Source organism: Ipomoea nil, unplaced genomic scaffold (genome assembly GCF_001879475.1).
Source record: "Ipomoea nil cultivar Tokyo-kokei standard unplaced genomic scaffold, Asagao_1.1 scaffold0482, whole genome shotgun sequence".
Lineage (NCBI taxonomy): Eukaryota > Viridiplantae > Streptophyta > Magnoliopsida > Solanales > Convolvulaceae > Ipomoea > Ipomoea nil.
Genome location: NW_017616910.1, coordinates 3,822,259 through 3,833,913, shown reverse-complemented (window position 1 = coordinate 3,833,913; position 11,655 = coordinate 3,822,259). Strand labels below are relative to the sequence as shown.

The 11,655-nt window shown below is 35.9% G+C and overlaps 1 protein-coding gene across 1 annotated transcript; it reads right to left on the bottom strand.

Annotated features, from left to right (window-relative positions):
* Positions 1 to 1,200: 1,200 nt before the first annotated feature.
* LOC109173894 (mediator of RNA polymerase II transcription subunit 33A-like) lies at positions 1,201 to 9,165 on the bottom strand. The gene is made up of 10 exons (XM_019323240.1): positions 8,665 to 9,165; positions 7,174 to 7,284; positions 6,703 to 7,050; positions 6,171 to 6,490; positions 5,996 to 6,087; positions 4,763 to 5,120; positions 4,013 to 4,223; positions 3,524 to 3,638; positions 3,161 to 3,322; positions 1,201 to 2,484 (listed from the first exon to the last, which is right to left on the bottom strand). The coding sequence occupies exons 1-10, from the start codon at positions 8,940 to 8,942 to the stop codon at positions 1,669 to 1,671; spliced, it is 2,811 nt and encodes a 936-aa protein (XP_019178785.1). The 5' UTR covers positions 8,943 to 9,165; the 3' UTR covers positions 1,201 to 1,668.
* Positions 9,166 to 11,655: the final 2,490 nt, after the last annotated feature.

Sequence of the window (11,655 nt, the reverse complement as noted above, 5' to 3'; positions counted from 1 at the left end):
TCCGGTTGCTGCCAATATCATCATCAGCCAGAACATCCAATTCATATGTGTGTAAGCTTCCCATGAGTTCTCCAACAGTCTTCTTTTCCCAACCAGTGTGTTCCTGAATAGCAGTTACCTTCATTCGAAATCTTTTAGGTAAAGATCTAAGGATCTTTTTGACCACTCTCTCATCAGTGAATGGTTCCCCAAGAACTGCGGCACGATTCATCAAGTTCTGAACTCTACTGTGGAAGGTCGAAATGGTTTCGTCTTCGATCATTCTGAGTGCTTCAAATTCTGACAATACCATTTGTAACTTTGACTGCTTGACATCACTGGTACCTTCAAACCTGGTTTCAAGAATTTTCCAAACTCGTTTAGCCTCTTTCCCTCCTATTACAAGTGTCAATACAGATTCATGAAGCGATCCAACAATTGAATTTAATGCTTTGTTGTTTAGATCAGAGGCATTCATTTCGTCGTCAGTCCACGTCTCCATAGGTTTTAATTCTTCGACTCCTTCAGCATTTCGGACAGTAGGAGGACTCCACCCAGTTAGAACAGTACGATAGACCCTGGTACCTTGCGCTTGAAGATATATCTCCATACGAGCTTTCCAGAAAGAGTAGTTGTGATTATCTAGTTCTGGTGGTTTCATACTTGCATCCATCCTGAATACCACAACTAGCCAACAAACAGACAGACTCGCACAAAAAGAGAGAATGCAAAATTATAAACAGCCCTTTGGATCAAGTCATTGTGTAGACTTAAAAGCTCTGATACCACATGTAATTTTGCATTTTCTAATCTTAGATAATTCGATAGAACTAGATGACTGAAACAGATTACTGATTGATCCAGTTAGGTTAATCAGTAAGTATGTAATGAGGGAGAACGATAGTCACACACAAAAGTAAAGACACAGAGTATTTTTTACCCAGTTCGATACAGTGTGTATCTACGTCTGGGGGACGATCACATAGGCGTCCAATCCACTAACTCATAATCCAATGTACAAAGGTAGATATACAATAATCTTACCCAAGTGCCCCACACAAGGTACAAACCCAATCTACAAAGGTTTAGTGGATTGTTGAAGATGGAGAGCCATGCATACAGAAGTCCAATGAAATCCCTTCACTTGGAGAGCCAACTCTGATGCAGTCCACTTCAATGACGCTTTATAAAGTTGTTACCACAACAGTGTGATCTTTACGTCCTTTCGTTTAAGTAGCAGTAGTTCTTCTCAAGTTCATCATCTTAATCATCTTGAACATTCTGTTTTGAGAAGATGCATGTCAATCAAAGATCTATCCTCATATAGCCGGTATGGAGTGTTTCTTTGTATCTTGGTCGTAACCCTAGTTCTCTCCAAGAACTGGTTCTTATAGATCCTTCAATAAACACTCTCCATAGATGTCTTTGATTGTAGAAGGTAGGACTGTAAAAGTGGAAAGTAATCTTTGTAGATTAGGTCCATTACCTTCTTTGAAGATACGCTGATCTTCTTTCCATACTGATCTGATCTTCTGTGAAGTACCGTGTGAGTCTCTTAAGGAAACAGCTTTCCTAAATCAAATTTTCAGTGTCAGTCCTTCTGTTGTTGTCTCTGATTGATCAGTCATCTGTAAAACCACCCGGACAAAACCCTAAACCTATCTTAGAAAGCCATAATAATATTGTCAATTATAATGTGGGGTTTTTGAACATAAACACTAACAATCTCGTCGAGCGGCGGGAAGAAGAAGACATATGCACCAACCTGGAGAGTCTCCGGTGAGAGGAAAAGGAAGAGAGAGTTGAGCTTGATTTGGGGTTTTTTTTTGCAGAGTTTCTGGGTGAAGTGCGTAGAAGAAGGAGGTAGGAGTATTTACCATGGGCACATGCTGTTAAAGCAGCATCGGCCACAAAAGGCACAGCTTCAAGTATATCCCATGCAGGTAATTTAGGCCTTGGGTAAGTATCCTCACTTGGCCCAGAGGAACTACTACTTCCAGATGTCACACTGGTCAACGATTGGCTTCCCCTATTAATTTTCCGGAACATCATGTTAAGTAGCACATCAACAGTTTGGTGGACAGGGGTCCCATTTACTAGACCAGAGAGAGTCGAAGCTATACATGCCAGATGTTGTCTATACCATACTTTCAGTTTAGGAAATGAATCCAAAAATATCGGATTCGGAGAGGATGAATTTACAACGGCTGCAAGTCTCCTTCTATGTGGATCCTTTAGAATATTTCCCGAAGACACTAAATGGGAATTACGTACTAGTAACAGGTATTCAGGAGTTAACTGACACCCCACAGGTGGCACGTCTCCTACTCCATACTCAATAGGTGGATGATTAAATCTCCACAGCTTTAGAAGTAGAGCAAACGCATTTGAAAATACTGCATGAGCTGAGATTTCCTCTCCACCTGGCAGTTTCCATGAAACATCAGGAACACAGGATCCAAATACTTCACAGATTGTCATTAGAGAACCAGCAAGTTGCGGAACCTGAAACAAGTATAGGACTAATTTATAATTTTCAATCACATAAAGCACTATTAAAACAGTCATATAATGATATTTGCAGTGGTTCTTTACAATAAACTGAGTGATTTGCTATATTAGAAATTCACTGTGAAAATAATAGCATCCCCACCCACTTACCTCTACCCCCCGCCTGATACGATCCCACATCGGGTCTTGGCTTGAGTACCGTATCATTTGGTGCTCTTGTTGAGAGACCAGAGTATGGTGGGAAAGGGCTACCTAGAAGAACGCTACTCGATGCTTGATAAGGTTCAAAGGGAACCAAGAAGGGTCTCAAGTGAAGCCGTCCACTCATCCAATGCTGGCCTAGCGGAGGGGACAACCTAGAAAAGGGCTACCTGGTGCCAAGAAGAGCCCGAAGTGTAAGCCGCCGCGGACGTCGGCTCCTCAAGGATACGATCCTACAATTCGGCTTGGTACTTGGGTTGGGGCCAAACCTTCACTAATGAACTAGCTTTTGTGGTGGAGTTAAGGTCTTGGTTTGAGTACTGTATCACCCCCATCCCCCAACATACCATGCCATGAAGAGAGAATATCTTGACACAGTCAACAGATGCTATTCCAACTAGCAGGACCCCCCACCCCAAAAAAAAAAATTGTTATCTTCTCATCATAGCTTAGTGAGAACTTCACATACCATGCCATGAAGAGAGAATATCTGGACACAGTCAACAGGTGCTATTCCAACTAGCAGGACATTCAGCATTGGTGCATAGCAAATCAAGTGGCTGTCTTTTCCACAATAGCCTGCAGGAACTGGTGGGGACAACAATCTAGTTATAAAGTAGACAGTGTGTTCCTGCACAGTTGTTTGGAAGAATGTATTAGAGGACTGATTCTTTGAAACAAAAAAGAAATGACTAATGAGACTGCCCAAAGCTTTAAATTCATTTTCAACTCTATGACTTCATCATATGTCCATTAAGGTTTGTAAATTGCCATGTGCTTTCTATTTTACAGCTTTTTGCCTTAGTTGTAATGACTCTCTTTTGCTCATTACCTGAATGTTCCAACCACGAATTAACGAGGCACCGCAAAGAATTGTTGCAGCAGCTATTTTCTCATCATCTGAACCTTTAACCGCCATTTCAAAGATTTTCTCAAGTTCCGCTAAGCTTCCAACAAATCCATGAGCTTAAATAAGTCACTTTACCCTTGGGTATTAATAAAAGAAAAGGGGCTCATAATAGACCTCACTCTAGGAAAGAAAAAGTGTAAGACCACGCTAAATCTAGGAAAACAGAATAAATAGAATAGTCTGTTATTGCACATTTAGGGATAACCTAATGGAAGAGAACAGATAGAGTTGCCTGTATATTCCAATTTGTCTAGTTGATAGTATCTTAATTTCTCGGCTAACACAAGAATTCATTCAGTGTCTTCGCTAAATAACTTAAAGCTGAACTTACTTTTTGAACCTAAAACAATTCAAATTTTTATGAACTACAGAGAAGCAAAAATTGTTGTTAAAAGCTAGCCTCGTTTGTACCTTGAAGCAGGGCTTGAAACTAAAGCATTAACCATTACTGGAGTAAGCATGGACCCCTTCAGGAATGATGACCAACCAGGCACTTGAGTAGGCAAACTGTGCGGTAACTGGTTAATTCGTCCATTTACATAGCCAGGCCAGAAATAAACAGATGTATCCAGTAGTTTCCTGGCAATGCAGGCTTCAATTATCAAATGGTATAGGTTTCCAGCTGCAAGAAAAGGGACATAAAATCAGTTGGAAATAGAGAGATAAACAGAACAACGTAGAAAGCCAGTAAACCAATTTCCAATCTTCACATTTCAAACGTACATACTGCACCACAGCTCAGTTGCTTCAAACATTCTTGCAGTTAATATATCCAGAAAGATTGTAGCACAAGTAATGCATCATGTAGTTTGGGGGGAGGGTGGACGAAAGGAAATGTCATATAAAGAATTAGACCTGTAATTATAGATCCAGTTTTGTACATTCTAAAATTTACTGCAACTATGCAACAAAGCAATTTTATATTACCTGTTTATTGGTTCCATATCTGAAATCTGCACCCTTTTAAAGCACTCTACTAAATACTAAACTCTAGAAGTCCCAAAGGAGTTCCTTTGAACACCAAAAATTCCATTTCAGAAGTTTATAAACCACCTAAACTATCACTTTCATGACCATCTGACCAATCACACACGCAAGATAGATTATACTCCGTATATATCAGTCAATGTCTTAGGATAGTTGAATAGAAATAGTACTCACAACAATTCGTTGGCATATCTTTCAGGTTGATGCATTCAAAATATGCACTGCCAATATTGATGCCTGACACAAGCATCATTGCTTTTGCAGCTGCCTGGTTGGCCGCAGAAATAACCGACTCAGGTGGAATTAGCAAGCTCTGGTAACCAGCAAGAGACTGTAGACTAGATATTAAATCTTTACGGCGTTGTCCATAACCCTGTTTTTCAAAGTGTCCATCCATACTGTGCTCAATCCCGTTAGGGTCTGCACTTTCCTCTTCCTCAATGAGATCAGCTATCACAAGTGTTGTGATAGAGAACAACATGCACAAGCGAGTCTCCAAACGGGGCACCGGTCCCTCAATAGGATCCCTCTCCTAAATTCAAATTACAACAAAATTATTACCAAATAAATTATTTTTTTCTGTATTAAGCAAACCACTCTCAATCAAATTTATAGTGCTTTCTTGTGGACACGAAGTGGGTCATAGTGCTTGCAGTATTTCAAGGTAACTAGCACGACATTCCCAAACAGAATTTTATTTCCCTAAAGCTTATCAGTAACTTTGCTAGCTAATGAAGTCAGATCAAACAAGGAAACAACGAAACAGACAAGACTCATTTTAGCCATCTGGGAGTCAGATTCAACATCTACCCTGTCTTTCACTAGTGCAATAATGTCCAATATTTGAGACAGTTTTCACAAAAATTTCATTATCCAGCCAACAGCATCTTCTAAGAAATACAATAGTTCCAGCAAACCAAAAGAGATTAGATTTTTTTTATGTTTCTGAGTCTCTGACTTCCAGTTCCAGCACTTAGAAGAAGCATCATTCCAATAGACACAAACATATTCACCATTCAAGCTTTTCCAATTTATTTCCCGTTAGTTGCATCTATGTAGTAGTTTATGCTAGTTACCATGTTAATACTCTTCTCTATCAAGAGCCTTAATAATGCTGGATAGGAGAAATCAAAATCTGAATAATTTTCTTTCTTAAATCAAATGGTAGAGCCAATTCCATCTCTGTTTTTTCCAAAGATCTGTCAACCCCACTTTCCAACAGGCATTATCAGTTAGCCAGGAAACAGTTACCTTATAATAAACACCTACTTTTTTCATTTCATAATAAAAGAAGTTAATTTTCTTGGCAATAAATTCTGCTATTGAAGCTATGAATGATCATAAGACTGAACAAATTTGCTGCTGAAAGGAAGAAGAAATCAGATTATGAAAAGGCAAATTTCTCACCCTTTGGACAAATCGCAGCACTGCCATCCAAAGTCCTAAGAAAGTCTCATGGCAACTGGTACAATTTATTGCCTGTAGGGACTTCACTAAACCTAGAGAGAAGATTCACGGGTTTTATTCTGTTAGGCATCATAATGAATATCACAATTGCGTATATAATGAAAAAAGAATTTACCAGTTATAATCTCAATGGCACTTGTGGCACTAACTTGTGAACCATCAATTGCATCTTCTAATACCAGATCAAGAGGTAGCCAAAAAGAAGAACAACTAGTCCCAAGGAAAAGACCAGCACAGGTTGCCAAAGGTTTTGAAGCCATTAATGCTTGAGACTCTCTCAGAGAATTTGCTCTGCAGTCCCTAGACAGTAAATTGTGAACACCTGATGTTAACTGACGGAGACCATCTGGAGTTAGAACTTCTGAATTTTGCAATGCTGAAGAATTTGCAATAAGCAGTTCTATGCGTTGGATAAAATCTTCCCAATGTGCGGGCCTGAAAATGAAAAAAGCTATTAGTCAACTGCGGATAACTGAAAAAGAAATAATGGATTCATCTGTTTATTTATTTATTTTGATAGGAATTTTGTGTTTATTCAAGCTAGAAATAAATACATTTCCTACTTATTTTGAACTTTCCCTCAAATGACAAAATGCACTGAAATAGTAGCATGTTAAAATGCAGTTATGAAGGAATAAAGTTCTGACATGTTTTGGCGAGCCAAGTAAAGAATCCTGGAAGTTACTTTGTTTTGTAGAAATTTCCCAATCAACTCAACACACATGACCGTATTCATACTTTTCCGTCTCTCTTTATGCTCAAACATCTCTGCATCATAACTATTAAATCCATCCAAATCCATATCTTCAGGTTTATTTAGCCATCTAGATTTCTTCTCTGGAGTAAGTTGAAGCAACCCTTCATCATCTAACGATGCATCAAGTAATTGAAAAACAGTTGAAAAAATAATGTCAATCACAAGAGTGCCATGCTCCTCGGCCCGTCTGCCAAATATCTGAGAGAAATGGAGAACAGAGTCCAAGTAATCCATGACCCTACATTTTAAGGGCAATTATCGTTATGAAGTAAAGGAAGGAGGATAAACTTTACGCCTTTGAAACAAAACACTAAAATGGAAAATTATAAATTCAATGATTACTAGAGATAAATGAACTCACTTTTCATTGATTGGCATGCTTACGTGCATTTTAAGTGTGAATATGTGTCTTTTCAGGAGTTCCATATAAAGCCTGAAGGCTGCAGGTCGCAAATGACGATTTGGGATAACCCTGCATGAAAATGAACAGCAGAGTAAGACAACACTAATAACGGACCAAAATTGATAAAGCAAAAACAGCCTTCAACAAAAAGTCAAAAACAATATCAATTGTTCAACTTGTCTTAGATTCCAAGACAAAATTGCATCAACTTTTCTTGATAAATCAAAGAAGCATAAAGAGTAAAGTACTTTCCTAAAGAACAACTTTGATAGTAAGTATTGACCACAGCTATGATGACTGTTACAATACATGAAAAGCAGAATGAGTGCATTAATAAACGCATAACATAGATGGCAAATGATTCTATCAAAATCACCCCTGTATAGCATTTACATCCATATCTTCTCCAGTGATATTGGGAATTTTCACAATGTTTTAAATGAAATTGTACTCCAGCATACATGTATAGAGGTGAAGGAGTAAAGGTTAAAAAAAATTAAAAATAAAATGCATTGAAGTTAGTTTCTTGCACTCACAGACTTGGTGAGCTGAAGAGCAGGTGCAACAGCTTTTTCAAAACTGTTGCGCCATTTGTTATACCATAGACTAGGGTTCATCTTGCATTGTAAACCTAGTCCAAAAATTATGTGTGTAATTAACATATTCTGTACCTGCAGTTAATAATTTATGTGTCTGTAATTATCATTTTTTCTGTATGTAGTTAACATGTTATGTTATGTGCGTCCAATTTATTTAAAGATACATACACAGTTAACTGCAAGTACAGAATATGACAACTACTGGCACATAATCTGAAGGTTATTTTGGACCAGGGTCAGAGGAAGTGCATCCAATGTAACTCCAAAATTTATCAATCATAATTTATCAACAAGAAAAATAATAATAATAACAGCATTAGGCCAATGACTGTGACAGCCTCTTTTTCATCAAAGTAAAAAAAAAAAAAAAAAAAAAAAAAAAAAAAAAAAAAAAAACAAACCAGGCATGATTGAATATATTGGACCACCATTTGTTGGAAAAAACAAACAAGTGCTACATGACAACAATGATTCAATAAGCACAAATACCCCAGTTTAAGTTTTCATTTGCAGATAGTCACAAATAATGCCTTCTCCCTATGAATAAAACAAATAAAATAAGCCTAAACCAAAACTTCCTCCGCCCATCCAATCCAAAATCAATATATAAAGCAAAATAAAAGATCAATCCCATTAAACTCTCATCTACCATTTGATGCATCAAATAATATAAAATGCAAATATGTGTTTGTGAAATCCGAGGAAATGAAAATGGAGAAAAATGAAAGGCAGGATCTCAAAGAAAAAATCAAACAACGAGCAAAAAGCTTTACATATATTGATGAATCAAAGACAAGAAGCTAAGAAAAAGCTTGGAAATTGAATATAGCAAAGAGGGCAGGCTGCAGACCTATTGGATAGCAGTGGAAAGACAATGAGAGAAGGCACAATCTTGAGAGCCAAGGCCTTCTCCAACAATTTCCAAGCAGAGGGCACATTATTCTCCCAGCAAATGTGAGACACCAAGAGATGGGCTAGCTCAATAGAAGGCAGAGGCGCTCCAGCTGAAGTCAAATGTGAGGAAACTTGAATTGCCCACACCAAAGGGTCACAGCCCTTCTCTTGGGCCACCTTCGTTAGCTCCAAAACATCATCCCAGATGCTGCTGCACTGTACAGACACCTCCATCACATCACTCTCTCATATCCCTTTTCTTTCCTACTCAGAGTCAGAGACCTCTGTTAGACTGTTACTGGATGTATGGGAAATTGGGGATTGGGGACTGAGGGTGAAGAGCCTGGCAGAGTTTTTTACCAGAAGAATAATGAATCCTTTGGAGTTTTGAGAGTGGGAAGTTGTGGGAGTGGAGACTATTTGGTGGTGCAATACAAGAAAAGCATTCTTTCCAATAAAAAATAATGCCATTTTATTTTTTAAAATTTGCTGAATATATAAATATTGCAGGAATTGGTGTGGTGTGGTTGGCATTGAAAATGAAAGTCAAACTGAATGAGGGGCTGTTCAGTTTTTTTTTTTAAATAAATAAATAAAAGATAATAATTTGTTTCTTCTCCCAAATAATAACTTGTTTCTAATGAGGGGCATAAGTGGGGTTATAATATTCGGTTTGGACGCAACTCCAATCAAGTTGATAAGATAATTGATTTTTAACTATAAAATTTTAAATTTAACTTCTTATTGAAGTAGTGTAGTTGATTTCTTAGTTTGAATTGGTCAATTATGGACAATCTAATCTTCTTGTAGTCTTTTGTTAATTAGAATTACAAAGTAAGTTTCACTCAAATACGTTACTCGATAACCGTTGCATGTTTTTTCTCAAATTAAAAAATATTGGGTTTGGTTTTCATAATTTTGGTTTAATTTGTGAAAACTTTTGATTGGTTTAAGGATATGAAATGATGCATGTGATATCATCAAACTTTTATTCTAATCCAAGTTGAAATCTGACTTTATTTATTATACCCAGACCTACCACTAATTAATTATAAGGATGTGATCTTGTGTTTGACAAATATCTTAATTTTATTGGAAGAAAAAAAAATGTGTCTTAATTTTTAAAAAACTAATCAAAATATGTTGGATCTGTTTGATACGCCTAACAGAAATTTAAAAGTTAAAAAGTTAGTAGCTAATAAGTTAACTAATTGAAATTAAAATGTTTGATAAAATTAATTGTTGAATTAATTGATAATAAGTATAAAAAGAGAATTTTGTTTTTAGTACTACTAACTCTGTTACATTGTAATATATGTTTAAATATATTTTCTCAACCTATTGAAGCATAGTATAAAAAAGGATAAACTTAAATATTAATATTTTGATTAATGAATGGTGAATGGTTTCATTTTTGTAAATTAATAAAAAAAAATAAAACAAAAAAGCTAAAAATTAAAGCCATGAGCTTATTTTGTAGACTATAGTGTTCCAATATATATATATATATATATATATATATATATATATATATATATATATATATATATATATATATATATATATATATATATATATATATATATATATATATATGTGTGTGTGTGTGTGTGTGTGTGTGTGTGTGTGTGTGTGCACATACAAAACATACAAATTGTTATGTATGACCAGTGTAGCAAAAATCTCGCCTAGGCACCGATTAATTGCGTCTAGGCGTTAAATACTTGCTGGCCGCCTAGCGTATCACCATAATCAGTGGTCTAGGCTGCTGGTCGGCCAGGTGACCGACTAGATCGCCTAGGCGCTGACCACTTAGACCTCCTAGGTGCCAACTGGGCCTCCTAAGCACTGACTAGGCCGCTTATAGGCACCAACTAAGTCACATAGTACGTCGACCGATTAGCTATTGTTCCCTTCTTTTTAAAATAAGTTATTTCACTCAAAACGATATCGTTTTAAGCGAAATAACCCTAAATTGTTCAAACTCTATATGTTTTTTAGGTTAATACTTAATATTTTAGTATTAACTATTAAAGTATTAAATAGTTTATAATTATCAAGTCTTAAAAAATTTAAATAAATTTTTTAAAAATAAAAAATACACGGCCGATTAATCCCTGCCTAAGTGTTTTAAGCGCTTCTCGAGCGCCCGATGAACACCTACCAAGTTTTTCAACCATGTGTATGACACGACAAAATTTTCATATATGTTCCAATATGATTGATGTCTTGATGATATAATCTTGTGGATTTGGTGGAGTGCATCTAGGAGAGTACGTAGTTAAAGTAGTTTACCCCAAATATTTTCTGAAGGGTCGTCGCCATTTGAATGAACTATAATTAGATCAATACAATTAGCTGCAATTCTTAGCTTCTTGAACATAAGTATCAAATCCGATCATTTTGATGGATTGTGTTATTTACAATTTAATTTTTATAATATTTAATATAGTATTAGCGAATAAAATTTATATATTTAAAAATTACGTTAAAAAAATTATTTAACAAAAATAATAGTTAAATATTAAAGAATATTTTGTTTTTGAATGCTACTGGCTCTATTACAATGTAGTACATGTTCATATACTTTCTCAACTTGAAACACAAAGAACCATTAACAAAAATAATAGTTAAATATTAAATACAATGTAGTACATGTTCATATACTTTCTCAACCTGAAACACAAAGAACCATTAACAAAAATAATAGTTAAATATTAAAGAATATTTTGTTTTTAAATACTACTGGCTCTATTACAATGTAGTACCTGTTCATATACTTTCTCAACCTACTAAAACACAAAGAACCAATTACGCCTCCACTAAAGCTCGAACTCACAATCTTCTAAATGAAAATTCAACCTAGGTACCATTAAATCACATAGTCTTGGTAAAAATATTTTGTTTAAAATCAATAATAAAATAAGATACATAAATTGGAGCAAGG

Excerpts from the sequence above, each read along its gene's own strand:
- LOC109173894 (XM_019323240.1), bottom strand. The coding sequence starts at position 8,942 with ATGGAGGTGTCTGTACAGTGCAGCAGCATCTGGGATGATGTTTTGGAG. Across the intron at positions 3,639-4,012 it reads GTTTCAAGCCCTGCTTCAAG|CTTAGCGGAACTTGAGAAAA; the intron begins GTACAAACGAGG and ends ATTTGTTGGAAG. Across the intron at positions 2,485-3,160 it reads TATTCTCTCTTCATGGCATG|GTTCCGCAACTTGCTGGTTC; the intron begins GTATGTGAAGTT and ends TACTTGTTTCAG.